This window comes from Phacochoerus africanus, chromosome 7 (assembly GCF_016906955.1).
Source record: "Phacochoerus africanus isolate WHEZ1 chromosome 7, ROS_Pafr_v1, whole genome shotgun sequence".
Classification (NCBI taxonomy): Eukaryota; Metazoa; Chordata; class Mammalia; order Artiodactyla; family Suidae; genus Phacochoerus; species Phacochoerus africanus.
In genome coordinates this window covers 73522463-73548957 of record NC_062550.1, presented here as the reverse complement: position 1 = coordinate 73548957, position 26495 = coordinate 73522463, and the positions used below count along the sequence as shown (strand labels likewise).

At 46.2% G+C, this 26495-nt stretch overlaps 1 protein-coding gene across 1 annotated transcript; it reads left to right on the top strand.

Annotated features, from left to right (window-relative positions):
- Positions 1-915: 915 nt before the first annotated feature.
- On the top strand, positions 916-20773 carry ATP6V1E1 (ATPase H+ transporting V1 subunit E1). Its single transcript, XM_047787927.1, has 9 exons — positions 916-1073; positions 5274-5339; positions 9044-9153; positions 9523-9589; positions 12368-12457; positions 13010-13078; positions 15783-15877; positions 18938-19025; positions 20293-20773. The coding sequence occupies exons 1-9, from the start codon at positions 1041-1043 to the stop codon at positions 20353-20355; spliced, it is 681 nt and encodes a 226-aa protein (XP_047643883.1). The 5' UTR covers positions 916-1040; the 3' UTR covers positions 20356-20773.
- The last annotated feature ends 5722 nt before the right edge of the window (positions 20774-26495 follow it).

Sequence of the window (26495 nt, the reverse complement as noted above, 5' to 3'; positions counted from 1 at the left end):
GGACGCACAAGATCATTAGGAAGAATTCCAAATAAATTAAGGAGGTAGTCCACCCTAGAGAGGGTGGAGCTAAAGCATGGGTTGCACATAATTTGTCTTTCCAAAAGGTATGGAAAGCGCAACAATAGTAACTTTACTATTGCAAACTTTTAGAGAAACCACTCTGGCTGATCACTGCTTCAAGGACACTGATCAAGGACAACCAACAGTCAAAAATCACCTTGACAGAATGAGCCCTTGATGTGATGAAAACAGCATTTTTCCTCTGTGCTCTTCCTCCCCCAAACCCACAATCACTGATGAATCATGAGAAAATCCCTAAAGAGGTGCAGCTATTATATACCTAACAGTATCCCTCAAAATGTCAAGATGATAAAAAAGGAAGGACTGGTAGACTTCACCCTCAAGAAGAAACTTAGGAGACAGGACAACTAAATGAAAGGCACGTTCAGGGACTGGATCCTGGAACAGAGAAAGGACATCCGGGGAAAACGAAAGAAATCGATTGAACTGTGGGCTTCAGTCATTGCATCAGCGTCCATTAATGAAATGTAACAAACCTGCCCCAGAAAGGCAGGAGGCTAGTAACGAGACTCTGAGCTCAAGTTTTCGGTAAATCTGAAACTGCTCTAAAAAAACACCTGTTAGTAAAATATTGCCGCATTTGCTTCCATGAGGGCCAGGAAAGTGAAATAAGTTTTGGTGGGCATAAATAAAAACAAGAGCTATAAATGCTCAGGAAACCTTAGGCACTGGGCGGCCGACCTACCCCTGGCCAAAAGAAAAGGCAGCTATAGGTCACGGAAAGTCACGAGCAAGCAACAGCCTGGGACGTGAGGGGAGTGGGGAGGGCGGGGCGGGACTTCCGGACCCCTCTTTCCCTACTGGCTGGGCCGTGCGTCCTGGCCGGCGGAAACCGGAAGTCATTCTCACAAAACAGAGAGGCCGGAAGCTGCGCCGGCTTTTCTCTCGTCTTCGCGAGAGGTTCTCATCATTATTGAGCTCCGGCCCGTATCCCGTCGCCTCACGTCCCTTGCGCTATGGCTCTCAGCGATGCCGACGTGCAGAAGCAGGTAAGCATTGTACTGGGCCCCGGGAGGCAGGCCGGCTCCGCCCTGGGCCTGGAGGAGCCCCGCGGCGGCGGCCTTGTGGGTTAGGCTTTCCAGTATTCGGGAGCCCCACCTCAGTTGCCAGGCCCTCGGCGGTGACCGCATCGCGAGCCTGTGCGAGTCAGGGCCGTGCGTTGTGCTTGAGGCAGTGCGGCCGGCCCTGGGGTCGCGGCGCTCCTGTGCGCCGTCGAGTTCGCGGGCGCGGGCGTTGACCGGTCTAGGCCGGCCTTGGGTGAAGGGCACTCAAAGCAGCAGTTTGGAGAACTAGAGTGATTCTGTAGTTCTGGGAAAACTGACTAACGCTCACTCATTGCCTTGTGAATTTTAGGTGAGCAGTGCGGTGATTTTTCCTTGAATGTTTCCATTTCCTTCAAAACGACTTGCGTTTTATGCGTAACTTAATATGCCCTAAGAAGGGTGGAGTTTCTTTCTTTCGATGGTTCTTAGGCTAGGCACAAAGGATTACAAAAGTAGCTTCTGTAGGGAAATTTAGAGGATGTTACCCGGTGCATACAGAACCGGGGGGTTGAGGGGGAAGGGTTTGAACCTTAGTGGTTCCTGCATCTGAGTTTTACTGTAGGAGAAACGATGCAGTACACTCCACGTAGTCACTAGAATCTAGTACCAATTCTCTTCCTCTGTTGCTTCGTCTTCTCTCTGTTAAGATATACTGAAAAGTAAGGCTTCCCCCAGGAAAGATACTTTATAAAGGTAAAGCAGTGAATCTAGATCAAAATCATTTTTTCTTTTTGTAAAAAGAATGTAGAGCTCTGTCTATATGTGTTCCTCTTCACGCTGCATATAGGGCCCCATCAGGGCAGTGCCTATGTTCCCTGTATTTTCAGCAGTGACTAGGCCACTTACCACACACACAGTGGGTGCTTATAAATGGTGAATTTCCTGATTTCTTCCCGGCGGTATTATAGTATTTGTATATGTTGCTTTTTTGTCTGGGGAGTAAGGTCATATATTTCATCAAAGTTTCAAAGGAATCCGACTCCAAAAAATATAAAACTCAGTAGCTTTGGCAAGAAGAAAAAAAGTAATTTTCAAAAGCATATTTTTCTGCTTTCGGTGTGGAGTTAAGTATCCTGAAGAGGGTGACTTTCTCTTGTTGGAACTCCTAAAGGCAGAATGTGTTTATGTTGACTGTAAATGGGCTTCTCTGACCTGGTTAAAATTAGTGTGTTTTGCTCTAGGCTGTGTTGATCTAGTCAAATCTGGTCGCAGAGAGCCCAGCACCAGTGATAAAGGCAGATAATGCAAGTTTGAATCAGAGTTCACCTCCGGAGGCCAGCATTTATAAGCACCTGTGTTGATTACTGGTTTTAAACTACTTTTAAAATTCCAAACTGAGTACACTGTCAATTTGAACTGAACTTGTGGACATACCACAGACACATACATGCACAAATCTGGGGGGTTTGATCCTCTTAGCAAGTCCAGTGGTTTCTCTATACAATGTAGCTGTGGATTACATATCCCAATTTTTAAAGGCTTGAGGTTTTTTAGGTATTGTATTAACTGTAAAATAGGCTCTGATTGTCATAATTATTTTGGTTCCTCAAGGGTAGGGTAGCTCCTGGGAGTTCCTGTTATGGTGCAATGGAAACGAATCAGACTAGTATCCATGAGGATGCGGGTTCGATCCCTGGCCTTGCCCAGTGGATTGGGGGTTGGGTGTTGTCCTGAGCTGTGGTGTAGTTTGCTGATGTGGCTTGGATCCCGAGTTGCTGTGGCTGTGGCATAGGCTGGCAGCTATAGCTTTTTAGGGCCTCACCTGTTCCCAGGCTAGTGGTCAAATCACAGCTGTAACTGCTAGCCTATACCACAGCCACAGCAGCTTGGGATCTGAGCCACATTTTCAATCTATTTCACAGCTCATAGCAATGCCAGATCCCCGACCCACCAAGCAAGGCCAGGGCTTGAACCCGCATCCTCATGGATACTAGTCAGATTCGTTTACAGTGCACCACAGTCGGAAGTCACTGAAACAAGTCTTTTTTTTTTTTTTTTTTTTTTTGGCTGGGTTCAAACCTGCGGCCTGGTGCTGCAGGTATGCTGCTGATCCCATTGCGCCATAGTGGAGATTCCACATCCTTGTGAAACAAATCCTAATTCACTTTTTTGTTGTTGTTGTCTTTTTGCCATTTCTTGGGCCGCTCCTGTGGCATATAGAGGTTCCCAGGCTAGGGGTTGAATCGGAGCTGTAGCCACCGGCCTACGCCAGAGCCACAGCAACTCGGGATCCGAGCCGCATCTGCAACCTACACCACAGCTCACGGCAACGCCGGATCGTTAACCCACTGAGCAAGGGCAGGGACCGAACCCGCAACCTCATGGTTCCTAGTCGGATTCGTTAACCACTGCGCCACGATGGGAACTCCTATTTTTTTGTCTTTTTATGGCCGCACCTGTGGCATATGGAGGTTCCCAGGCTAGGAGTTGAATTGGAGCTGTAGCCGCTGGCCTACATCACAGTCACAACCAGATCCTAGCTGCCTCTGCAACCTACACCATAGTTTATGGCAAAACCAGAGGCCAGGGATCGAACCTGCATCCTCATGGATGCCAATCAGATTTGTTTCTGCTGAGCCATGACGGGTACTCCTTGTTCTGCTCTTTTTTTTTTTTTTTTTGGTCTTTTTGCCTTTTCTAGGGCTGCTCCCACGGCATATGGAGGTTCCCAGGCTAGGGGTCTAATTAGAGCTGTAGCCGCTGGCCTCCACCACAGCCGCAGCAATGCCAGATCCAAGCCGTGTCTGCAGCCTACACCACAGCTCACAGTAACGCTGGATCCTTAACCCACTGAGCAAGGCCAGGGATGGAACCCACAACCTCGTGGTTCCTAGTCGGATTTGTTAACCACTGAGCCACAACGGGAGCTCCCTTAATCTGCTCTTAAGAAAAGCAAATTGGTGTTCCCGTTGTGGCAGAGTGGAAGCAAATCCGACTAGGAACCATGAGATTGCAGATTCGATCCCTGTCCTTGATTAGTGGGTTAAGGATCTGGCGTTGCCATGAGCTGTGGTGTAGGTCGCAGACATGGCTTGGACTCTGGCATTGCTGTGGCTGTGGCGTATGCCAGCAGCAACAGCTTCGATTACACCCCTAGCCTGGGAATCTCCCTATGCCTCAGGTGCGGCCCTAAAAGGACAAAAGACCAAAAAAAAAAAAAAATTATTCCTTAGTGAAACCACCAGTGAGTTTGATTATGATTATCAGTGTTGCTTGTGTATTCATTTGGGTATATTTTACACCTGCCATTGGAGACACTATTCCATTTTTGAGTAGTAATTGGATCAGTCACCCAAGCCCCATTCAGAAGACTTTGGGGGACTTTATTCTTCATTTGTTAGCAGAGATCTAAAACCCTTTAACAAATTCCTAGCCTTGCAGTTTAGTTAAGGAGAGGGACAAGTAAGCAGGCGATTAGGATTGTGTTTAGGCAAAGAAGTGTGGTGTCTTAGGTGCAGATAGGTGAGAGGTTCAGGAAGGATTTTCCAGTGGAGGTGACAGTTAAGCATTCTGACTGGCATAAGACAGAGCTGGAAGAAAACATAGAAACTCTTGCAGAAGGCAGAGGAAGAAGAGGATGGCCACAAAGGAGATGAGGAAGATAGGGAGGGAAGTATGGGAGCAAAGGGAAGAGAGTGTTCAGGAAAGGGGTGAGGGTGGTCAGCATATCAGGAGACACCAAAGGGTCAGGAGATGGTTGCCACGTTATGGAGAGTGATTTCAGTGGAATGGAGTGGGTGGAAGTCAGACTCAAGTGTGTGGAGAAGAGGAGGTAAGAAAGTTGAAAGATGGCTCTTTGGCATATTTTATTAGAGATGGAGAAGGGAAAGGGGCTGGTTGAGGAGGCCAGAAGTAGAGGATGGTGTATAGTCAATCCTTCCTCCACGGAGGAGGAACTCACAAATTCTTTGAGAGTAGATTAATGTCTTGTTTACCTGTGTTACTACGTATTGCACCTGGTCCATTTGCTAGAGTAAATTCCAGAATGTAAGTTACCGGAGAACAGAAATTAATCTCATTTACCCTTGTACACAGTGCCTGGCATGTAAAATGTGTTCAATAAATGATAGTTGAATGAATCAGAAAAGATAGATATATTTTCCCATTATACTCAAAAATAAAATAACCTTTTTCTTTTCCTTATAGATTAAGCACATGATGGCTTTTATTGAACAAGAAGCCAATGAGAAAGCAGAAGAAATAGATGCGAAGGTGAGATTCCATTTTCTAGGTTTGAGAAGTTATCAGAGGTGTCTTGTGACTCATTGGGTTAGGGAATCTGGCTTTGTCACTGCAGCAGCTCAGGTTGCTGCTGTGGCATGGGTTCCATCTCTGGCCTGGAAACTTCCACATGCCATGGGTGTGGCCAGAAAAGAAAAAGGAAAAAAAAGTTATCGAATGTTCATATTGTTTTGCTTTGGAGTTCCCTTCATGGCTCATCGGTTAACAAACCCGACTAGGATCCATGAGGATGCAGGTTTGATCCCGGGCCTCGCTCAGTGGGTTAAGGATCTAGTGTTGCCATGAACTCGTGTATGTTGCAGACATGGCTTAGGTCTGGCGTGGCTGTGGCTGTGGCCATGGCTGGCAGCTGTAGCTCCAATTAGATCCCTAGCCTGGGAACCTCCATATGCCACAGTGCAGCCCTAAAAAGACAAAAAAAAGGCATATTGTTTTGCTTTGCTAATTAGTAATTAGTAAAATTGTTTAACAGTGCTTTAAATAGGACTAATAATATTTAAATATGATGTTAAAAATAAATGTTCCATGGAGTTCCCGTCGTGGCGCAGTGGTTAACGAATCCGACTAGGAACCATGAGGTTGCGGGTTCGGTCCCTGCCCTTGCTCAGTGGGTTAACGATCCGGCGTTGCCGTGAGCTGTGGTGTAGGTTGCAGATGCGGCTCGGATCCCGCGTTGCTGTGGCTCTGGCGTAGGCCGGTGGCTACAGCTCCGATTCAACCCCTAGCCTGGGAACCTCCATATGCCACGGGAGTGGCCCAAGAAATAGCAACAACAACAACAACAACAAAAATGTTCCTTTCTAAACATTCTAATTGTCAATAGATGTCCTAAAATTTTATGTTAGGGAGTAGGAAAGTAAGGGGTGGGTTAATTTTTTCATGGAATCCAAATTCAGATGTTGAGCATCTGTGGCTAATTATGACTGTTGATTAGGTGAGGAGGTAGTTTTTTTTTTTCTTTCTTTTTTCCTTTCTTTTAGGGCTGCCCCTGTGGTATATGGAGGTTCACAGGCTAGGGGTCAAATTGGAGCTATAGCTGTTGGCCTACACAACAGTGACAGCAACGCAGGATCCATGCCACGTCTGAGACCTACACCACAGCTCATGGCAACGCTGGATCCTGATAAGGTGTTGTTTTAGATATAGTTGTTGTTATAGATATAGTTTTAGATATACTATAAACTAATACTGGTTTATAGTATTAGTTTCAGGTGTACAACATAGTTATTCAGTATTTTTACAGACTGATTAATGTTATTATAAAACAATGGCCATATTTCCCTGTGCTGTACACTATGTTTTTGTTCGTTGTTTTTGTTGTTTTGGCTGTGCCTGCAGCATGTGGAGGTTCCCATACCATGGACTGAACCTGCACCACGGCAGTGATGCGAGCCGCTTTAGTGACAACAGCAGATCCTTGACTAACTGTACCAGGAGGGAATTACCCCTTACTGCTTGTTTAATACTGTTTTGGTGGTCATGGAAGCACTGCAGTTTGTTGTATACCTGGTTTCCTTTTTTTTTTCTGGGACAAGTATAAATTTCTGTTTCAGCTAGTAAGTGCATTTCCATTTAAAGTAGTCTTAACTCGGAGTTCTCGTCGTGGCTCAGTGGTTAATGAATCTGACTAGGAACTTCCATTTGCCACAGGCGCGGCCCTAGAAAGGACAATAAATAAATAAAATGAAGTAGTCTTAACTCAAATGATACCATCAACTGTACTTATTTCCTGTGATAGATATAGAAATAAACTGTTAGGCATTTTAGGATATGAAAGCTCCAGTACCTTTGTGAAGCATTAAGCATCTGAAGCAGCAACTTTAGGGAGTTCCCATTGTGGCACCATAGAAATGAATTCCATATGCTGCGGGTGCAACCCTAAAAAGCAAAAAAAAAAAAAAAAAAAGGCAACTTTAGTTAGCTTCCAAAGTCTTAATTTCTTATTTCCTGAAAATCATCGATAGCTCATAAGTAAGATAGCCTTTTTTTTTTTGTCTTTTTGCCTTTTCTAGGGCCGCTCCTGCGGCATATGGAGCTTCCCAGGCTAGGGGTCGAATCGGAGCAGTAGCCACCGGCCTACAGCAGAGCCACAGCAGCGCAGGATCTGAGCCGTGTCTGTAACCTACACCACAGCTCACGGCAATGCCAGATCCTCAACCCGCTGAGCAAGGCCAAGGATTGAACTTGCAACCTCATGGTTCCTAGTTGGATTCGTTAACCACTGAGCCACGACGGGAACTCCAAAGATAGCCTTTTTTAAGATGATTTTTCAGGGAGTTCCTATTGTAGTGCAGTGGAAACAAATCCGACTAATATCCAAGAGGATGTGGGTCTGAGCCCCTGGCTTTGCTTAGTGGATTGGGGATCTGGTGTTGCCATGAGCTATTGTGTAGGTTGCACATGTGACTTTGATCCTGTATAGCTGTGGCTGTGGTGTATATATCGGCAGCTGTAGTTCTGATTCGACCCCTGGCCTCAGAACTTCCATATGCTGCAGGTGCAGCCCTAAAAAGAACCCCAACAAGAAAAAAAACCCACTAATAAAACTAGTAACTTCAATTTATTTATTTATTTATTTTTTCTTTTTAGGGCCGCACCTGCACCATACGGAGGTTCTCAGGCTAGGGGTTGAGTCAGAGCTGTAGCTGCTGGCATATGCCACAGCCATAGCACCTTGGGATCCACGCTTTGTCTTCAACCTACACCATAGCTCATGGCAATGCAGGATCCTTAACCCCCTGAGTGAGACCAGGGATCAAACCCTTGAGTCTCAGGGATACTAGTCGGGTTCAATAACTGCTGAATCACAATGGGAACTCCTGATGTATGTAATTTATGTTAAAAGGACTATTAGGTTTTGACCTACAAGGAAAGAATACTATTTTTGTTTTTATTATTTTATAAGGGAGGACGCTAAGATTATTAGACCACATTTTTTAGAGTAACACAGATCTTTTAACAAATTTTGTGTCATTTTCATTTTTCTTTTCTTTTCTTTTTTTGGGAGGGGTTTGATGGCAGCATATGGAGTTCCCAGGCCAGGGATCAGATCTGAGCCATTAGTTGCAACCTACGCCACAGCTGCAGCAGTGCAGGATCCTTAACCTAGTGCACTGGGGTGGGGATTGAACCTGCCTCCCAGGCTCCAGAGATTCTGCCAATCCCATTGCACCACAACAGGAATTCCTCTGGACCTTCCTTAGCTGTCTATTAAATAAATGGATCGAATTTAAAAAACATTTTTTTCAAATACAGAATCTTTGGGTTATATTTTTTGTAACTTTGTTGCTGGGTACTATTATCTTTTTTTTTTTCCTTTGGCCACACCTGTGGCTTGTGTAAGTTTCCAGGCCAGAGATTAAACCTATGCCACATCTGTAATCAGAGCCACAGCAGTGTGACAACACTGGGTCTTTAACCCGATGAGACTCGAGGGAATCCCAACTATTATCCTTGATTAAAGTTTCAGTCTTCTGGTTCATCATTTATGGTGAAGAATCACTGGTCTTTCCTTTTGAATAAATTAGAAGTAATCTTTGAAGATGAGCCAGGACACATTTCCTGCTTTAGATATAGAGTAAGGTGAATATAAGTACCCTGGTTACCAGCTGCAGAAAATAAAACTGTTTGTCAAAGTCTGCATAATGAATTAAGAATAATTAGTTCTTTTGTAGGCAGAAGAGGAGTTCAACATTGAGAAAGGTCGTCTTGTGCAAACCCAAAGACTGAAGATTATGGAATATTACGAGAAGAAGGAAAAGCAGATTGAACAGCAGAAGAAAATGTGAGCTTTGGAAATCACTGGGATGAGAGGGCAAAGCAGACGCTTTCAAGTCAGGCAGATAAGGGTTCTGGTCCTAACTGGTCCATCCCCTTACCTGTCCTTGGTCAGGTTTCTTTTTTCCCCTCATTTATGAAAATGGAGGCCTCACAGGATTGTTGAAAGATAAAATCAGAATAACCAATAGGAATGTGCTTGCCACTTGGCTTATCATTGGAAATAATTGGGTAGAAACCACTTAGTATATATCAGGAGGTTTTCTTTGGGGTCTGTACCAAGAGAGGCATTTGCATGTGTGTAGGAGGCTATACCTTTTCTTCTCTGTGGTGGATTTTGAGCTGTGCTGATGCCACTTTTCCATACCTTTTGCAGTCAGATGTCTAATTTGATGAATCAAGCGAGGCTCAAAGTCCTCAGAGCCAGAGATGACCTCATCACAGTGAGTAACTAACCCATTTAGTTACAGAATTATAAAATGTTTATTCATTGGCCTACTGTAGCAAATTTGCAAGTTAACATTAGATTAAGGAGTTGAGAGATGATTTTTAGTAGAGAGGAAACATTTTATCAGAAAATCATTATATTAGGTATTGTAATAAATGCAGAAATGAATAAGGTATGTGCCTTGTCTTCGAAGACCCACTGATCTAAAAGCATATAGACCTGGGTCATTCTGTACATGATGGGTGGCAATGCAGTGTCAGGGTGATGGGGACTAATAAAGCTGGAAAAGTAAGATGGGGTTAATTAGCGGCCATGAGTGCAAGTGAAGTGCTTTGTTTGCTTTTAGTAGGAAGCTGTTGAAGTTTTCATTTTGTTTTATGAGGAATATCATAAATAGGGTTCCTGGTGTGAGTGTGTAGACTAAATTTAACAGGGAAGAGATTACACACAAAACTGGAAAGTATTGTCTTCCAGAGAAGAGAGCAGAAACCTATACAAACTTACAACTTAGGTGACAAAGCCTAAAGGTATTTGAGCTAACTCAGAAACCAAGCAGGGATGCCTCTCTTTCCACTCTTTCATTGTTACTGTGGAGACCCTAGAATCCTTGTAAAATGGAGAAATAACTTATGCAGATATTGAGAAGGAAAAAGCTTTTTTGGTGGGGGGCATACCTGTGGAATGCAGAGGTTCCCAGGCCAGGGATCACACCTCTGCCACAGCAGTGACAACACCAGGTTCCTAACCCATTTTGCCACCAGGGAACACCAGAAACAAAAAAAAAAATTTTTTTTAATTTGTTTTTTTGGCCTCGCCTCTATGTGAAAGTTCCTGGGCCAGGGATTGAATCTCCGCCACAGCAGCAACGTGAGCCACTGCAGTGACAATGCTGAATCTTTCACTGGCTGAGCTACAAGAGAACTCTGACACTTAATATTATTATTGTTACTGTTATATTGACATTTGAACAGGTTTTTTTTTTTTTAAATTATCCTTTAGGGCCACACCTGTGCCACATGGAGGTTCCCATGCTAGGGGTCGAATCGGAGCTGCAGCTGCTGGCGTACCCCACAACCACAGCAACACTGGATCTGAGCTTTGTCTGCAACCAACACCATTGCTGGCGTCAGTGGCAGGTCCTTAGCTCACAGAGCGAGGCCAGGGATTGAACCCAAGTCCTCATGGATACTAGTTGGGTTCGTTAACCTGCCGAACCATGACAGGAGCTCCTTATTATTGTTTTTAAGATTTGAATGTATGCAAAAAAAAAAAAAATAGAACATCTGTTAAAAAATAAGAACTAGTAGTTTGGAATTCCCTAGTGACGCAGTGGGTCATGGACCTGGTGTTGTCACTGCTATGGCACAGATTTGATCCTTGGCCCAGGAACCTCAGCATGCCTTTGGGGTGTGGCCAAAAAGAAAAAAATAAACAAATTTGTTTAGAAAATAAATAAATAGGAATTCCCATTGTGACTCAGTGGTAACAAACGTCTTAGTATCCAGTAGGATGTGGGTTCAGTCCCTGGCCTTGCCCAGTGGGTTAAGCATCTGACATTTGCCATAAGCTGTGGTGTAGGTCACAGATGTAGCTTGGATCCTGTGTGGCTGTGGCTGTGGTGTTGACTGGCAGCTGCAGCTCCAATTTGACACCTAGCCTGGGAGCTTCACATGACGTGGATGCAGCCCTAAAAAAATAATAAAAACAAAGTACTGAGCATTTATATAAAATTAAAGACCTAGTAATTAGCTCAAAAAGGTGATGGCTGCAAAGAGAATATACAGAAATTGATAGTTCAGTATGCTAACAGTAACCAACTAGGAATAAATATTGGTGAATAGGACCTGTGTGGAAGAGCTGTAAAGCTGAAAATACAGAACTTGACGAAGTACAAGACATCAGCTTTATGGATGACAAAGGAAACACTAGCATTGTAGATGTTTGTTCTTATTAGATAATCGGGATGGTGGCAGTGAGAACTGAATGAGGTGACACACTTTATAGGAAGATGCTCTGGGCATTGGCACTCAATGACTCCTCTTCTGATGCTGATGTTAAGCACTGAGTTTCAGGCCTGGCTGTCTAGAAGAATGGGGGCTCCATTAATGAAATAGCAAGTCAGGAGGACAGGGTTTTTGTTTTTGTTTTCTTTTCCCCCTTTTTTGGTTGCTCTGGCATGTGGAGTTCCTGGGCCTGGGATTAGATACAATATTCAGTTGTGACCATAACAGGGGTCCCTAACCCACTGTGCTGGGCTGGGGATCAAACTCGTGTCCCAGCGCTCCAGAGACCCTGCGATACCCTTGTGCCACAGTGGGAACTCCAAGGACAGGCTCTCCTAAGAGGAAGGACCAGATCACTGTGGACATACTTTGAGGGGGCTGAGAAACCTCCCACGGTGTCGAGCTGAGGATAGAACCTTCGTCCTAATGCTCAGTGACGCCATCAATCCTGTTGCAGGAAGTCCAGTAGTTTGCTTTTTAAATCTATCATGTAGCCTTTCTGTGTTTGTTACATAGATTTCTGAATTGATTGATAATCTGAGCTTCTTGGCTCAAGTGGGGACTCCCTGAGAGCTGTGATAGTACTTCTTGCTTCATTTTATCAGTGTCCTTAGCATAGCATCTGTCTCATCATACATCTCAGAGAATGTGTTGATTGAAAACACAGCCAGAAAGTGAGAAGTGATTGGGCATGAGCTAGGAACAGCCTTAGGTCGATTCTGAGCTGACTACTAAAGTGTGTGGATAACTTTATTTCCCATTTGTTGTAGGACCTGCTAAATGAAGCGAAACAGAGACTAGGCAAAGTGGTAAAAGATACAACCAGGTACCAAGTGCTGTTGGATGGACTGGTCCTCCAGGTAACTCTTGTAGGTCAGATCCACCACTGATAGCCACAGTTCCTGTAAAATTGTGTTAGGAGCCAGCTTTTTGTCCCGTGTTCTCATTGTAACCCTTTTTTTGCTTGTCTAGTAGGAAGAGGCATGGGTGGATGGTAGTGTCTGCCTGGTTGAATGATACTCTCTGATGTCTTACTGGTCTTTTATAACCTTCAGCTGTGAACTTTTCTGATTTGATTTAACCACTAAAATACTTGCTTTAGAGAGTAGGGTTCAGATCACAGGCTGTACAGATTTTAATTGCTGGCTGCTCAGCTCACAAATATAGTATTTTTTTCCTCAACCTAGTTGATGTGAGGTTAGATTCTCTCCCATCTGTATTTATGCCCACCACCAGAGCACCTGGTGTATTTTTTTTGTGATACCAAGATCTTTCCATGTTCTCCTACCATGTATGCTGTGTACAAGGGACTTTTTTCCCAAACTAGATAAAAGGATTAAAAAGACATTTTATTTGCTGTTGCTTTATAGTTTGCATTTTTTTGCTAATTGCATTTGATCGTGCTGTAATAGGGTTTGTACCAGTTGTTGGAGCCCCGAATGATCGTTCGTTGCAGGAAACAAGATTTCCCTCTGGTAAAGGTAAGAGCTTAAAGAAATCCTTTTTCTTCTTTTTTTTCCTTTTTCTGCCTTCCCTGAGGCATATGGAAGTTCCCGGGCAAGGGCTTGAATCTGAGCTGCAGCTGCAGCAATGCTGGATCCTTTAACCCACTGCACTGGGCTGGATATTGAACCTACATTCTCACAGACAGTATCAGGTCCTTTGCCTGCTGAACTATAATGGGAACTCCTTATTTATTTTTAATTTTTTGGCTTTTTAGGGCCACACCCATGGCATATGGAAGTTCCCAGGCTAGGGGTCCAATTAGAGCTGCAGCTGCCGGCCTATGCCACAGGCACAGCAATGCCAGATTGGAGCCATGTCTTTGACCTGCCCCACAGCTCATGGCAACACCAGATCCTTAACCCACTGAGTGAGGCCAGAGATCGAATCCTCATCCTCATGGGATACTAGTTGGATTTGTTACTGCTGAGCCACAACAGGAGCTCCTTTTTTACTTATTATTTTTTTTGTTTTTTTTACGGCCGCACCCGAGGCATGTGGAAGTTCCCAGGCTAGGGATTGAATTGGAGCCGTAGCTCTTGGCCTTTGCCATAGCCACAGCAACACAGGATCCCAGCTGCTTCTGCAACCTACACCACAGCGACCTAACATGGCAACGCTGGATCCCTGACCCACTGATCAAGGCCAGGTATCAAACCTGCATCCTCATGGATGCTAGTCAGATTTGTTTCCACTAGTCCATAATGGGAACTCCCCTAAATTCTTTTTTAAAAGGCACATAAAAAATTTCCCATTGTAAACACCTCCCCCCACCCCCGCTTGTAACCCTTTTTACATGCACAGTCCTGTGGCTTCAAGTCCTTTCAGTGTCATGCAGCTGTTTGCACCATCCACCTCCAGAACATGTTCATCTTCCCAGACTGACAGCCTGCCCCCATAAACACCACCTCTGCTCTCCCTCGATCCACTTCCTAGCAAAATCCCTCTTTTCTGTCCTTTATGATTTTGGCTATACTGGGTGTCTCCTATAAGAGGCTTATTGCACTTGGCATAATGTCTTCAAGGTTCGTGCTTGTTGTAGCATGTCAGAATTTCCTCTTTAAAGTCTGGATTTTATGTATAGACTACATTTTGTTTATCCATTCACTTAATAGACAATTTGTTTCTGCCTTTTGACTATGATGAGTAATGCTGCTGTGAACATGGTTGTACACATATCTGTTTCCATCTCTGCTTTTATTTTTGGTCCTTTTTCTGTTTGTGTATGATCTCTTCAGGGCTGCACCCGAGGCATATGGATATTCTTAGGGTAGGGGTCCAAACTGGAGCAGCAGCTGCCATCCTACACCACAGCAATGCCAGAGCTGAGCTGCCTCTGTGACCTACACCACAGCTCATGGTAACATTGGAATCCTTAACTTGCATCTTCGTGGATATCTTCATGGATAGTTGGGTTCATTACCACTACCCATGATGGGACCTCCTGAATCAGCCTCTTTCAAACCAGCAAAATATGCCTCTGCTTACAATGGAACATAAAAAGAATTTTTCTCCTTTAAGGAAATTAATACTCATGGATGGGTCAAATGCCTTTTTTTGTTGTTGTTGCTATTGCTATTTCTTGGGCCGCTCCCGAGGCATATGGAGGTTCCCAGGCTAGGGGTTGAATCGGAGCTGTAGCCACCGGCCTACGCCAGAGCCACAGCAACGTGGGATCCGAGCCGCGTCTGCAACCTACACCACAGCTCACGGCAACACCGGATCGTTAACCCACTGAGCAAGGGCAGGGACCGAACCCGCAACCTCATGGTTCCTAGTCGGATTCGTTAACCACTGTGCCACGACGGGAACTCCTCAAATGCCTTTTAATGTTTAGGTCTAAGAAGCTATTATTGAGTTGGACAGAAACCCATTTAAGGATACTGGGGAGTATGTATACAGTAATTCTTTAATTGGGATAGTAGACACTTCTAACCAAAATTATTTATGTATGTATATATTTATTTTTGCTCTTTAGGGCTGCACGTGCAGCATATGGAAGTTCCCAGGCTAGGGGTCGAATTGGGGCTGTGGCTTAGGCCAACAGCTACAGCTCCAATTCGACCCCTAGCCTGGGAACCTCCATATGCTGTAGGTGTGGCCATAAGAAGACAAAAATAAATAAGTAAATAAATAAATAATTAGATCACTGGATATGGTTGTATAGCACCTGAAAGTCTTCGACAGCATCATACTTCGAGGTCACCCAAAGGTTTGCTTGCCACATTATGCATTTATCTTTTTTCCTTTTTTTTGTCTATTGTCTTTTTAGGGCCACACCCACGGCATGTGGAAGTTCCCAAGCCGGAGGTCAAATCGGCATTGTAGCTGCTGGCCTACACCACAGCCACAGCAACAAGGGATCTGAGTTGCGTCTGCGACTGACACCACAGCTCACAGCAATGCCAGATCCTTAACTCACTGAGCAAGGCCAGGGATTGAACCTGCGTCCTAATGGATGCCAGTCAGATTCGTTTCCACCGAGCCATGCCGGGAACTCCTGCATTTATAATTTTTAAAAACTTTTCTGTAAAGGGTGTGTAGTATAGTGTTCTGGGTTGGCCACCTCCTGATTAGACTATTTTCTGACAGCGGCTTCTGGTTCCATAGTTGCCATCTTAGATCCATCTGATCACGCATAGTTTTTGTCATAACCTCATTGTTTTTTTATTGTTTTCCCAGGCTGCCGTGCAGAAAGCAATCCCTGTTTACAAAATCGCCACCAAAAGAGATGTTGATGTCCAGATTGATCAGGAGGCCTACCTGCCTGAGGAAATGTAAGTATTTCTCTGTAAGGCTTCTCTGGCTGTGAGCATTGCCCTTCTACTGGCCCCTTCCTCCTTTTTTTTTTTTTTTGCTTTTTAGGGCTGCACTTGCAGCGTATAGAATTCCCCAGACTAGGGGTCAATTCAGAGCTGTAGCTGCTGGCCTACACCATAGCCACAGCAAGGCCAGATCCGTAACCCCCTGAGCGAGGCCAGGGATCGAATGAGAATCCTCACGGATAGTCTGGCTCATAACCTGCTGAGTCACAAAGGGAACTTCCTGAACTGCCTTCCTATTTTTCCCCCAAGGCACTCTTCGCACAGGATGGGGGTGTGGCTGAGTCCTCTTGTATAGCTTGCTGCTTTCTCTGTCAGCGCCTTGTTGGTCTCACACTCTAAAAACCCAGCTTCTGGAGTTCCCGTTGTGGTGCAGTGGTTAACGAATCCGACTAGGAACCATGAGGTTGCGGGTTCGGTCCCTGCCCTTGCTCAGTGGGTTAACGATCCGGCGTTGCCGTGAGCTGTGGTGTAGGTTGTAGACACGGCTCAGATCCCGCATTGCTATGGCTCTGGCGTAGGCCGGTGGCTACAGCTCCGATTGGACCCCTAGCCTGGGAACCTCCATGTGCCTCGGGAGCGGCCCAAAGAAATAGCAAAAAGACAAAAAAAAAAAAAAACCAACAAAAAAAAAACCACACCCAGCTTCTTTTGGTAACTCAGTTCATTCTGCAGAGAAGCAGCATGAAATTTGTACCCAGTACCCAAAGCTGGGTCCACATCTATTAGATGCTCAGAATGATGATTGCTGCCACTCAGTAGCTATCAGAAATAAGAAGAGCAGTCATATACGACTGCTAGATTCCCGAGACATAGAATGTGGGTACCAGTGGTGTTTCTGCCACCTGTGAGATGACAGCTTTTCCTTGGCATCCCTAGTAAACTTGGTGTGGTTAGGATGGGTGGTAGGAAACCCTGGCAAGGATAGGGCCATGAGCATTTTCTCCCTTGGGCCTACCTATCTGGCACTGCCTATGTACAGCCTTGGCCAGCATTGTGGGAGGCCTTGAGCTTCGTTGAAAGTGCACCAGCCTTAGGACTCTGAGACCGAGTTCTGAGTTCTGATGTGGCCTTTTGCTCACCGTGGGACCTGGAGCCTGGATTCCATTATCTGTAAAATGAAATGGCTCTTTTCTGTTTTATGAAGTGAGGAAGAGGGATGAGGTAGTGTATGTGAAAATGCTTTGTAAACTTAAGAAGTTGTAGAAGCTGATTTAGGTCTGATGGTCCATACTGCAAGGTATGAGTGAGGTAATGTCATTTTTCCAGTAAATTGGTCCTTTAGTCTTGCCTCTGAAGCCTGTGTCCTGGTTTGTAAAACAGTGAGGACATGAAGACTCCCCAGGTCTTTGAGGGGCAGAATTCCTGAAGGCCCTGGGGTTTGCCCTCAGGGGCACCTTGCACATAACAGAGCCTCCCTCCCACTACTGCCTGCATGGGGTTAAGATTTCAGCCACAGACCAAGTCCTTGTGGGCACATAGCCTGTTTAGAGAAACAGAGAGGAATGGGGAGAGGGGGAGGGAATAAGAGAAGAATATTCACGTCATAGTGCATTAAAATTTTCTAGAGAAGGAGTTCCCATTATGGCTCAGTGGTTAATGAATTTGACTAGCAACCATGAGGACACAGGTTCAATCCCTGGCCTCACTCTGGGTTAAGGACCCAGTGTGCCATGAGCTGTGGTGTAGGTCAAAGACAGTGCTCGGATCTGGTGTTGCTGTGGCATAGGCTAGTGGCTGCAGCTCTGATTTAACCCCTAGCCTAGGAACTTCCATATGTCACAGGTGTGGCCCTAAAAAGACCAAAAAAAAGAAAAAAAAAATCTTTTTTTTTTCCAAAGAAAATCTTAACAAAAGTTTTCCCAGCCTTTGTCTCATAGTCTGCTTAGATCAAGAAAAAAAATTTGTAGGCATTCCTGTTGTGGCTCAGTGGTTAACAGACCCAGCTAGTATCCATGAGGATGCAGGTTCGAACCCTGGCCTCGCTTGGTGGATTAAGGATCCGGTGTTGCAGTGAGCTGTAGTGTAGGCCAGCAGTTGTAGCTGTGATTTGACCCATAGCCTGGGAACCTCCATATGCCACTGATGTAGCCCTAAAAAACAAACTTGAGGGTTTTTTTGGCCTTTTTAGGGTTGCATAAGTGTCATATGGAAGTTCCCAGGCCAGGGGTCAAATCAGAGGTGCAACTGCTGGCCTACACCACAGCCATAGCACCGCCAGATCCTTAATCCAGTGAGGGAGGCCAGGGATCAAACCCAAATCCTCATGGATACTAGTCAGGTTCCTTTCCACTGTGCCACAGTGGGAACTCCCAAAATAAAATTCTCATATAGCAAAATAATTTCATTTCTGGAAGGTTCCTTGTAATAGGATGTGACTTATTTGCCTTCTGCCTGTTAATGCTAGAAGCTTTGAGGAAGGGAGTGAGGTCTGGCTGGAGGCAGGGCTGGGCTTTGCCTGGCTGGGAGAGTACTTTTTTTGGTTTGGTTTTGTTTGCTTTTTAGGCCTCCACAAAGCATGGCATATGGATTTCCCAGGCCAGGGATCGGATCCCAGCCAGAGTTGTGACCTGTTGTGGCAACACAGGATCCATTAACCCACTGTGCCAGGCTGAAGATTGAACCTGAGTCTTGGCACTACAATACCTTTTATCTGATGCACTTAGCAGTGCTCTCTGGTGATTGCAGGTTTGGGCTTTTAAGAAGCATTCAGACGCTGGCTCTTTTACATACTGATTTGCAAACTGGGAGGAAGTCCTCCCCCTTTTAGTTGCAGAAGGCTGGTTGTTAGAATAGCATAAAATCAAATTGGCATATAGTCACTCGGTAAATGACAGTTACTATCAATATCCATACCTTAAAGCTCCAGAAACTTTTTAAACTTATGTTTATTGGTCCCTAATGTTGTTTAGACTAGACCAAGACAGCTTTTCTCTAAGGGAATAAGGTAATTGTATCATGCGTGTCTGTTTTCCTCAAATTGATAAACACTGTTATTTCCTATGTTGTATGCAGAGCTGGTGGGGTTGAGATCTATAACGGGGATCGCAAAATCAAGGTCTCCAATACCTTAGAGAGCCGGCTGGACCTCATAGCTCAACAGGTGAGTGTGGGGACATTTCTCACTTGTCCCTGGGTTCACTGTGGCTCTTGGGTGGTGTGGAGAACTTGGTAGTTGAGAACGGTTCTCTTCACCTTTTTTTTGACATTTTCTTAAACGGAGTGGGGATTGAGGTGTCATTTGTTGAGGTGATACCATTTATATGAAGGTGGATTTGGGGTCAGAACAAGGGGTTTGTCTAAGGTTTCTTTTTCCCCCTCACCCGCAGCATAAGGAAGTTCCTGGGCCAGGGATCTAGCCCACACCACAGCAGCGACCTGAGCCATTGCACTGACAATGCTGGGTCCTTGGCACACTGCACCACACAACTCCCTGTCTAGAGTTTTTTGTTACTGTTTGTTTTTTTGCATTTTAGGGCCTGTGGAGGTTCCCAGGTCAGCGGTCAAATCGGAGCTGCAGCTGCTGACCTACACCACAGCCACACCAGATCCTTAACGCACTGAGCAAGGGTAGGGATAGAACCTGCTTCCTCATGGATGCTAGTCAGGTTTGTTAACCGCTGAGCCACGATGGGAACTCCCCGTCTAGGGTTTTGACCTATTTTGCTACAAGTAGAGATGCTGACCAAAGACCTCAGAATCCCCCAGACCCCAGCAAGAATGATGGGAGCTAAAGTCACTGCTCGTTAAGGTGATGATTACCTTAGGGCGCCAGGCTTTTCCGATATTTCTAGGTTTAGTGGAAACAAGTCAGGGAACATCATTTGTCGTGGGCCTCTTCCTGTGAAGTGCCCTGCTGTCCTGACCTTGAGCGTCATCTCTTTAAACCTCAGAGCTCTTGTTACCCACTAGCCACCTGTGGGTAAATTACTTAAAACTAAGTAGAAGGAGAAGTTTCTTTCCTTGTCGCCCTGACCACTTGCTGAATTGGACAGCACAGCCTCAGTTAAGCCCTGAGGCTTTTCCCTCCCTTAGCACAGACTCGCTTAGAACAGAGCAGACCTGCTGCCTCACTTTGTTACTGTTCAAAGAAAGAACCTAGGTGATCAAGAATGTCATGGTGAGGGTTTAGCTCATCAATCACCTCTTCTTCCCAACATCACCATGCGGCTTTAGTTTTTCTTCTTCTTTGTCCCCTTTAAGCAGTTGGCCTCAAGCCCATGTTTGCAATTATGGAGTTTCCTGCCTAGCTTTGTTGCAATGCTTGGCTCTGTGGCTTCTCAGTCCCTCAGGGGTCGCCACCTGCACCTCAGGTGAGGTTTCCAGGCCTCCTGTGGACATGCTGACTTATGAAAGGACTCTCTTCACAGATGATGCCAGAGGTGCGGGGAGCCTTGTTTGGTGCAAATGCCAACAGGAAGTTTTTGGACTAAGCCTGGGAGGTGGCGTTCATCCCCTGCTCTCCTCCTGGGACGTGACGTTCTGACATTTGAAGACACCCGCGTAGCCTCCTCTTCACTGTTTGTATCCTGTGTTGATCAGTGGGTACCCTTTTGTAGCTGACACCCCTGGCTGATGGTAAATGATGGCAGAGAGATTTATTTAACATGATAGGAAACCTTTTTCTAGCTTATCTGAAAGTAACCCAGCTTCCAGCTGGTTCCGAAGCATGAAGGTCCCCAAGTCTTCTGCCCTTCTCTGGCACAGTGTCCAGCCAAGAGGTCTGGTCTCTGCTCTTTGGGCTTCAAGTGCATGTGGAGCCACATTCCTTCTAGCAGTAGCAGCTTAACTGTTAACTATTTGGGCCTAGATGAGTATACTTTATTTATTAAAACAGTATGTGTACGCGGATGCTGTTGTGATTTATAGGCAAAGCATTGCCAATAGTGGTTTGAGAGGGTGAGTTACCACTGAGGGATCTGGAAAAGCAGCAGTTCCTTCCCAGTCCTGTCTGTCTGTAATCCTGTCTGGTATGTAATTTACCTGTTGCGTCCATATCCTGTCATTGACTTGTTTTTGAGTGTTACGGGAATACTAGGACGACTAATACTTGTCCTCCAGGCTAGAGAGCAACGTGTGCAGACCACAGCACGGTGGGGGGTGGGGTGGGGGCAGGGGCCTTTCAGCCTCTGATCCAGCCTGTAAACCTGGCTGAACTCCAGCTCCACATGGGTGCTCAGCAGGTCTGAAGGGAGAAGCCTTCTGGGTCCCCTGCCCAGTTGGCCTTCCAGGGCCAGCCAACCCTGTCCTACCTAGACAGATGCTTTGCTACCTGACCCACATTTAGGAAGCGCCCAAAGTTCTCTTCCAGAGTAAAATATCCCAGGACTGTTGTGGTCCTCTTCCTTCCAGTGCCTTCCCACCATAGGCCCGGAAGGCCAACTGCTGTAGCAAAATATAACTGCTGTTGACTGAGCTGTTCCTGAGCCCCTTCTTAAAGTCTGGGAGTCAGGCCTGTCAAGGCAGCACCACGGAGGAAATGGGGATGTTCTCTATCCCCCTGAATCGAGATGCTCACTCCTGCTCTTTGTTCTAGAGCTGGAGATGTTGGAATCTAGAATGGTAACCATAAAGGCTTCTACTGACCTGGAAAGCTGACTGGACCACAGTCTAGCAAATGAGTCCGAACGTAGAGGAACTCTGTTCTGATGACAGCCCTTTACTGAGCCATGTGAAGATGGGAGAGGCCTCACCCAGGCGCCCGGCATCCTGTGGCTGGATCTTGAGCATTTCCATGGGACAGGTGACTACCACCTGGCATAACCCAGTGCCACATCTGGCCAGCACCTCCATCTTCAGATCCTACTGAGGCATCTTCAGTAGCTCTTGGGTGCCAGAGTTGGGCTCCTTCAGTCCAACTGAAGAGCCCTGTGGCCCTCCCTGGCCACTCACCCTCCCTTGGTGTTTAACCTTGGCTGCTTCTCACCTGGCTGGGTAAATAGTCACCTGGCCCTCAGGCTTGGTCTCCTTAAAGACAGGAAACTAAGTTTATTTTTATTTTTTATTTCCCCAATACAATCATTTCTGCTGTACAGCATGGTGATCCAGTTACACATACATGTACACATTCTATTTTCTCCCATTATCAGGCTCCATCCTAAGTGACCAGACAGTTCCCTGTGCTACACAGCAGGATCTCATTGCTAATCCATTCCAAAGGCAATAGTCTGCATCTATTAACCCCAAGCTCCCAATCCACCTCACTCCCTCCCCCTTGGCAACCACAAGTCTATTTTCTAAGTCCATGATTTTCTTTTCTGTGGAAAGATTCATTTGTGCCATGTATTAGATTCCACACATAAGTGATATCATACGGTACTTGTCTTTTTTTTTCTGATGGACTTCACTCAGTAGGAGTCTCTAGTTCCATGTTGCTGCAAATGGCATTGTTTCATTCTTTATGGCTGAGTAGTATTCCATTGTGTACATATACCATGTCTTCTTAATCCAGTCATCTGTCGATGGACATTTGGGTTGTTTCCATGTCTTGGCTATTGTGAATCGTGCGGCAGTGACACATGCGGGTGCGTGTGTCTTTTTTAAGGAAAGTTTTGTCTAGATATATGCCCAAGAGTGAGAATGCTGGGTAGTTCTATGTATAGATTTCTAAGGTGCCTCCACTGTTCTCCATAGTGGTTGTACCAGCTTATATTCCCACCAACAGTGCAGGAGGGTTCCCTTTAGGAGACAAAGTTTAAAACAGACTTCTAGGGAGGCTGAGACCAGGACAATGAAAACACCCCACTGTTGGATTCCATCCTTCCTGATGCCCTAAGAACTGTCACCAAGGCAACAGGAAGCACAGAGAGCCGGTGCCTGTCATTGATTTGTTTAAATTCATGAACGTGAAAACGGATCAACACAAGAGAATCCAGAGCCCAGAAATAAACCCCTGCATTTACAGTCGACTCATGTTTGACAAGGCAGCCAGGAATAGTCAGTGGAGGAATGACAACCTCAGCCATAAATGGTGCTGGGGAAACTGGATATTCACAACAAAATCAGGAGTTCCTGTTGTGGCTCAGCAGGCCAAGAACCAGACGTTGTCTCTGTGAGGTCATGGGTTCGATCCTTGGCCTCGCTCAGTGGGTTAAGGATCCTACATTGCTGATAGCTGCGGTGAATGTTGCAGATGTGGCTTGGATCAGGCATTGCTGTGCCTGTGGCAGAGGGCTCAGTTGTAGCTCCTTTTCCACCCCTATCCTGATAACTTGCATATGCTGCACGTGCAGCCGTAAAAAGAAAGAGATCCTAACCCCCCCCCCCCCCATCTTATAAGGCCTGTAATCATTCAACTCCTAGAAGAAAAGGGGGGAAAGTTCCTTAACATTGGTCACCTAAAGCACAAACAACAGAAGCAACAATAAGCAAGTGGGACAGCATTCAAATGAAAAGCTTCGAGCTTCTGCTCCAGAACAGAAATTGTCAAGATGAAAAGGCAACTGGAGTTCTGTCGCACAGCGGGTTAAGGATCAGGTGCTGTTGCTGCCATGGTGCAGGTTCCATACCTGGCCTGCAAACTCATACGCCACAAGTGTGGCCAAAAAGAAAAAGCAACCTACTGAATGGGAATAATTGCCAACATATATCTGTAAAGGGACTAATATCCAAAATATACAAGGAATTCATACAACTCCTGATTTAAAAGTGGGGAAAGGACCTGAGTAGACATTTTCTCAAGATAATGCAAATCAAACCACAATGATGGAGTTCCCTGTGATGTACCAGTTAAAGATCTGGCATTGTTACTCCAGTGGCCTGGGTTTGATCTCTGGCCTGGGAACTTCCACATGCTGCATACACAGCCAAGAACAAACATACACAACACAATGAGCTATCACCCGAAACCTGTCCGAATGCCTATAATCAAAAAGACAACAAATAATTCCCATTGTGGCTCAGTGGAAAAGAATCTGGTATTCATGAGGATACAGGTTCAATTCCTGGCCTCGCTTAGTGGGTTAAGGATCCAGCCTCGCTGTGGTGTAGGTCACAGATGTGGCTCAGATTCCTGCCATTGCTGTGGTTGTAGTGTAGCCCGGCAGCTGCAGCTCTGATTCAACCCCTAGCCTGGGGAACAACATATGCTGCGGGTTCAGCCCTAAAAAGACAAACGAGTGTCAGTATGTGGAGAAAGGGGGACCCTTGTGTGCTGTTGGTGGGAGAGCAAAGTGGGTATTTTCCCAAGAAAAGTCATTCCAGATTTATATGCTGACCTGTACCCCCATTCACAGCAGCATTATTCACGACAGCTAAGACACGGAAGCGACCTAGTGTCCATGGGTGGATGAATAGATAAGGAAGGTGGGGTGTATGTATGTTTATTATAGACAGTAGAATAGGACTCGGCCACAGAAAGAAATCCTGTCATCTGTTAACAACTTGGCTATACCTCAAGGGCATTATACTCATAGAGACAAACACTGTATGATCTTGCTCATTTGCAGGATCCAAGAAAACCCAAACTCAGAGAAAGAGATGGGATTTGTGGTTACCAGAGGCAGGAGGTGGGGAGTGAGTGAACTGGATGAAGGTACAAAGTTCCAGTTGTAAGATAACCAAGTTCTTGGAATGTAAAGCATAGCTTGGTGACCGAAATTAACATCACTAAGTTGTTTACGGGAAAGTTGCTAAGGGAGTAGATCCTGAAACTTCTTATCAGAAGGAAGAAATTTGTAACCCTACGTGACATGGTCCACCTTAACCTTAGACATCGCTAATGTCAGAGCCACCTTGCTACACCGGGTTGGTGACTGGGTGTGTGTTCTCTGTGGCCTGCCTACCTGGCTAGGACGTCCAAACACAGATCTCCTTGCACCTCTAGAGCACCCCGTGCCCCCAGGCCCCCCACCCGAGCTCCCTGTACAAAAGGTCCATGCCCACCTCTGTCCTCACCAGGTCCTAAGAGCCTGCCCCAGTGTGTGCCCAGGAAAAGAAAGAGGTGAGCAGTTCAGCAAGTAAACTGAACATTTTAAACGTTGGCAAACAAAATCACAAAACAGCAGGACACAATTTGAAAGGGCGTGAGCATATGAGGATCAAAGGTGAACAGTCTGCTACAGAGCAACTGGCATCACAAGCAAAAGTCATGCATCTGGAGGGAGGAGGCATCCAGAGGAGAGAAAGGGAGGGAACGGGGCTGGGAGAGGCCTGGCTGAGTCCAGTTCTGGGAAGAGCTGAGGTTGCTATGGGTCTTCCACAGGCTGCAGGTGCAGCCAAAAAAAATTTTCATTTTTATAACAAAAGGGGGCATCTGAAGGAGAGGGGTGTGGCCAGGAGTAGAGGCCATGGTGGCTTTGCTTTGGGGAGGGGACATTACTGGCAGAAAAGAAAAAATATAAGAGGGTTTTGTGGCTCAGCAGGTTAAGGATCCAACGTTGTCACTGCTGCACCTCGGGTTGCTGCTGTGGTGAGGGTTCAGTCCCTGGCCTGGGAACTTACGCATGTTATGGGTGCTACCAAAAAAAAAAAGAAAAAGTGAAAATTTGGAAAAGCACACGGAAGTCAGAGGACGTTCGAGGAGCAGGTGGGGAGGAGGGGACGGGTCACAGCCAGCACTCGCTCAACATGGGCCTCAACACCACCCACCTGGGGAGGTCTCCTCTAAACAAGATCCCCTGATGATTCGTGTGCAACAGAAGCTGCGAGTTTGGAGTGTGGCCTGCGGTGCTGATTGTACAGCTGTTAACAGCAAAGCTCTGAAAGATCCCAGCACCCAGGCATCTGATTTCTTTTAAGTTTAGGTTTTCAGACCTCTGATGAGCAGCCAAGATCGGCAACCGCAGCTGTGGTTGTGGCACAGAGGCGGGTGTCAGGAGGCCAGGGCAGATAGGCAGTGAGGGAGCTCCTCAATTCTGCGCCGTCCACGGCCCCTGTCTCTCCACGAGCCTTAGGAAAGGTGCATGTGGCCTTAGTCCACGCCAACAACAGAGTGGGGTGATGAGCAGAACCTGTGACCAGCTCAAGTCAGTGTACCTCGGGGCTGGTGCCCCCAAACTTCCTGCATCAGGAAACCCCCGAGAGCTGCCTCACTTTGACCCAGGGAGCCTGGGCCGGGAGCCAGCATCTGCACTAACAAGTCCCCAGGAGAGGCTGCTGTCCAGAGGCACGCGGGAACACCGCACTGGGGTACCTCCCCCAAGGCCCGGGGCACCCTGGGCTCTCTGCTTGGAGTGGTGTCTGCCTTCTGTCAGCATCGCTTTAGTTCAGCCTAGTGAGGGCAGCTGGGGTGAGGGGGAGAGGAACTCAAGACCGAACAACGGCTCAAAGAAAACCAGCCTTGAAACGAGGTCCCTGCCCTTGGGCCACAGGGCCGCCCCAGGGAGGGTACACTCCTTCCCCCATCAGGTCAACCTGCACTTGGCTTCTGCATAGCTTTTCTGCACTGTTTCTCTCCTTGTGGACTATTTTTCCTTCCACCCTGTTACTAACAATGTGAACACCAGGCACCTAGAAGGCATTTAATAAACACTTACCCAGACCTCGATATGAGTCCGTTCGTTTTCGTCTCAGTTCCTGGGGCTGGGACGCGTCCTCACCTCCCACTGCCAATTCAATTCCTTCCTAAAGCATA

What these genes read in the sequence shown, in the direction of transcription:
- ATP6V1E1 (XM_047787927.1), top strand. Translation starts at nt 1,041, where the DNA reads ATGGCTCTCAGCGATGCCGACGTGCAGAAGCAG. An exon ending in CAGAAGAAATAGATGCGAAG is followed by an intron (nt 5,340 to 9,043) that starts GTGAGATTCCAT and finishes GTTCTTTTGTAG; the next exon opens with GCAGAAGAGGAGTTCAACAT. An exon ending in ATTGAACAGCAGAAGAAAAT is followed by an intron (nt 9,154 to 9,522) that starts GTGAGCTTTGGA and finishes TACCTTTTGCAG; the next exon opens with TCAGATGTCTAATTTGATGA.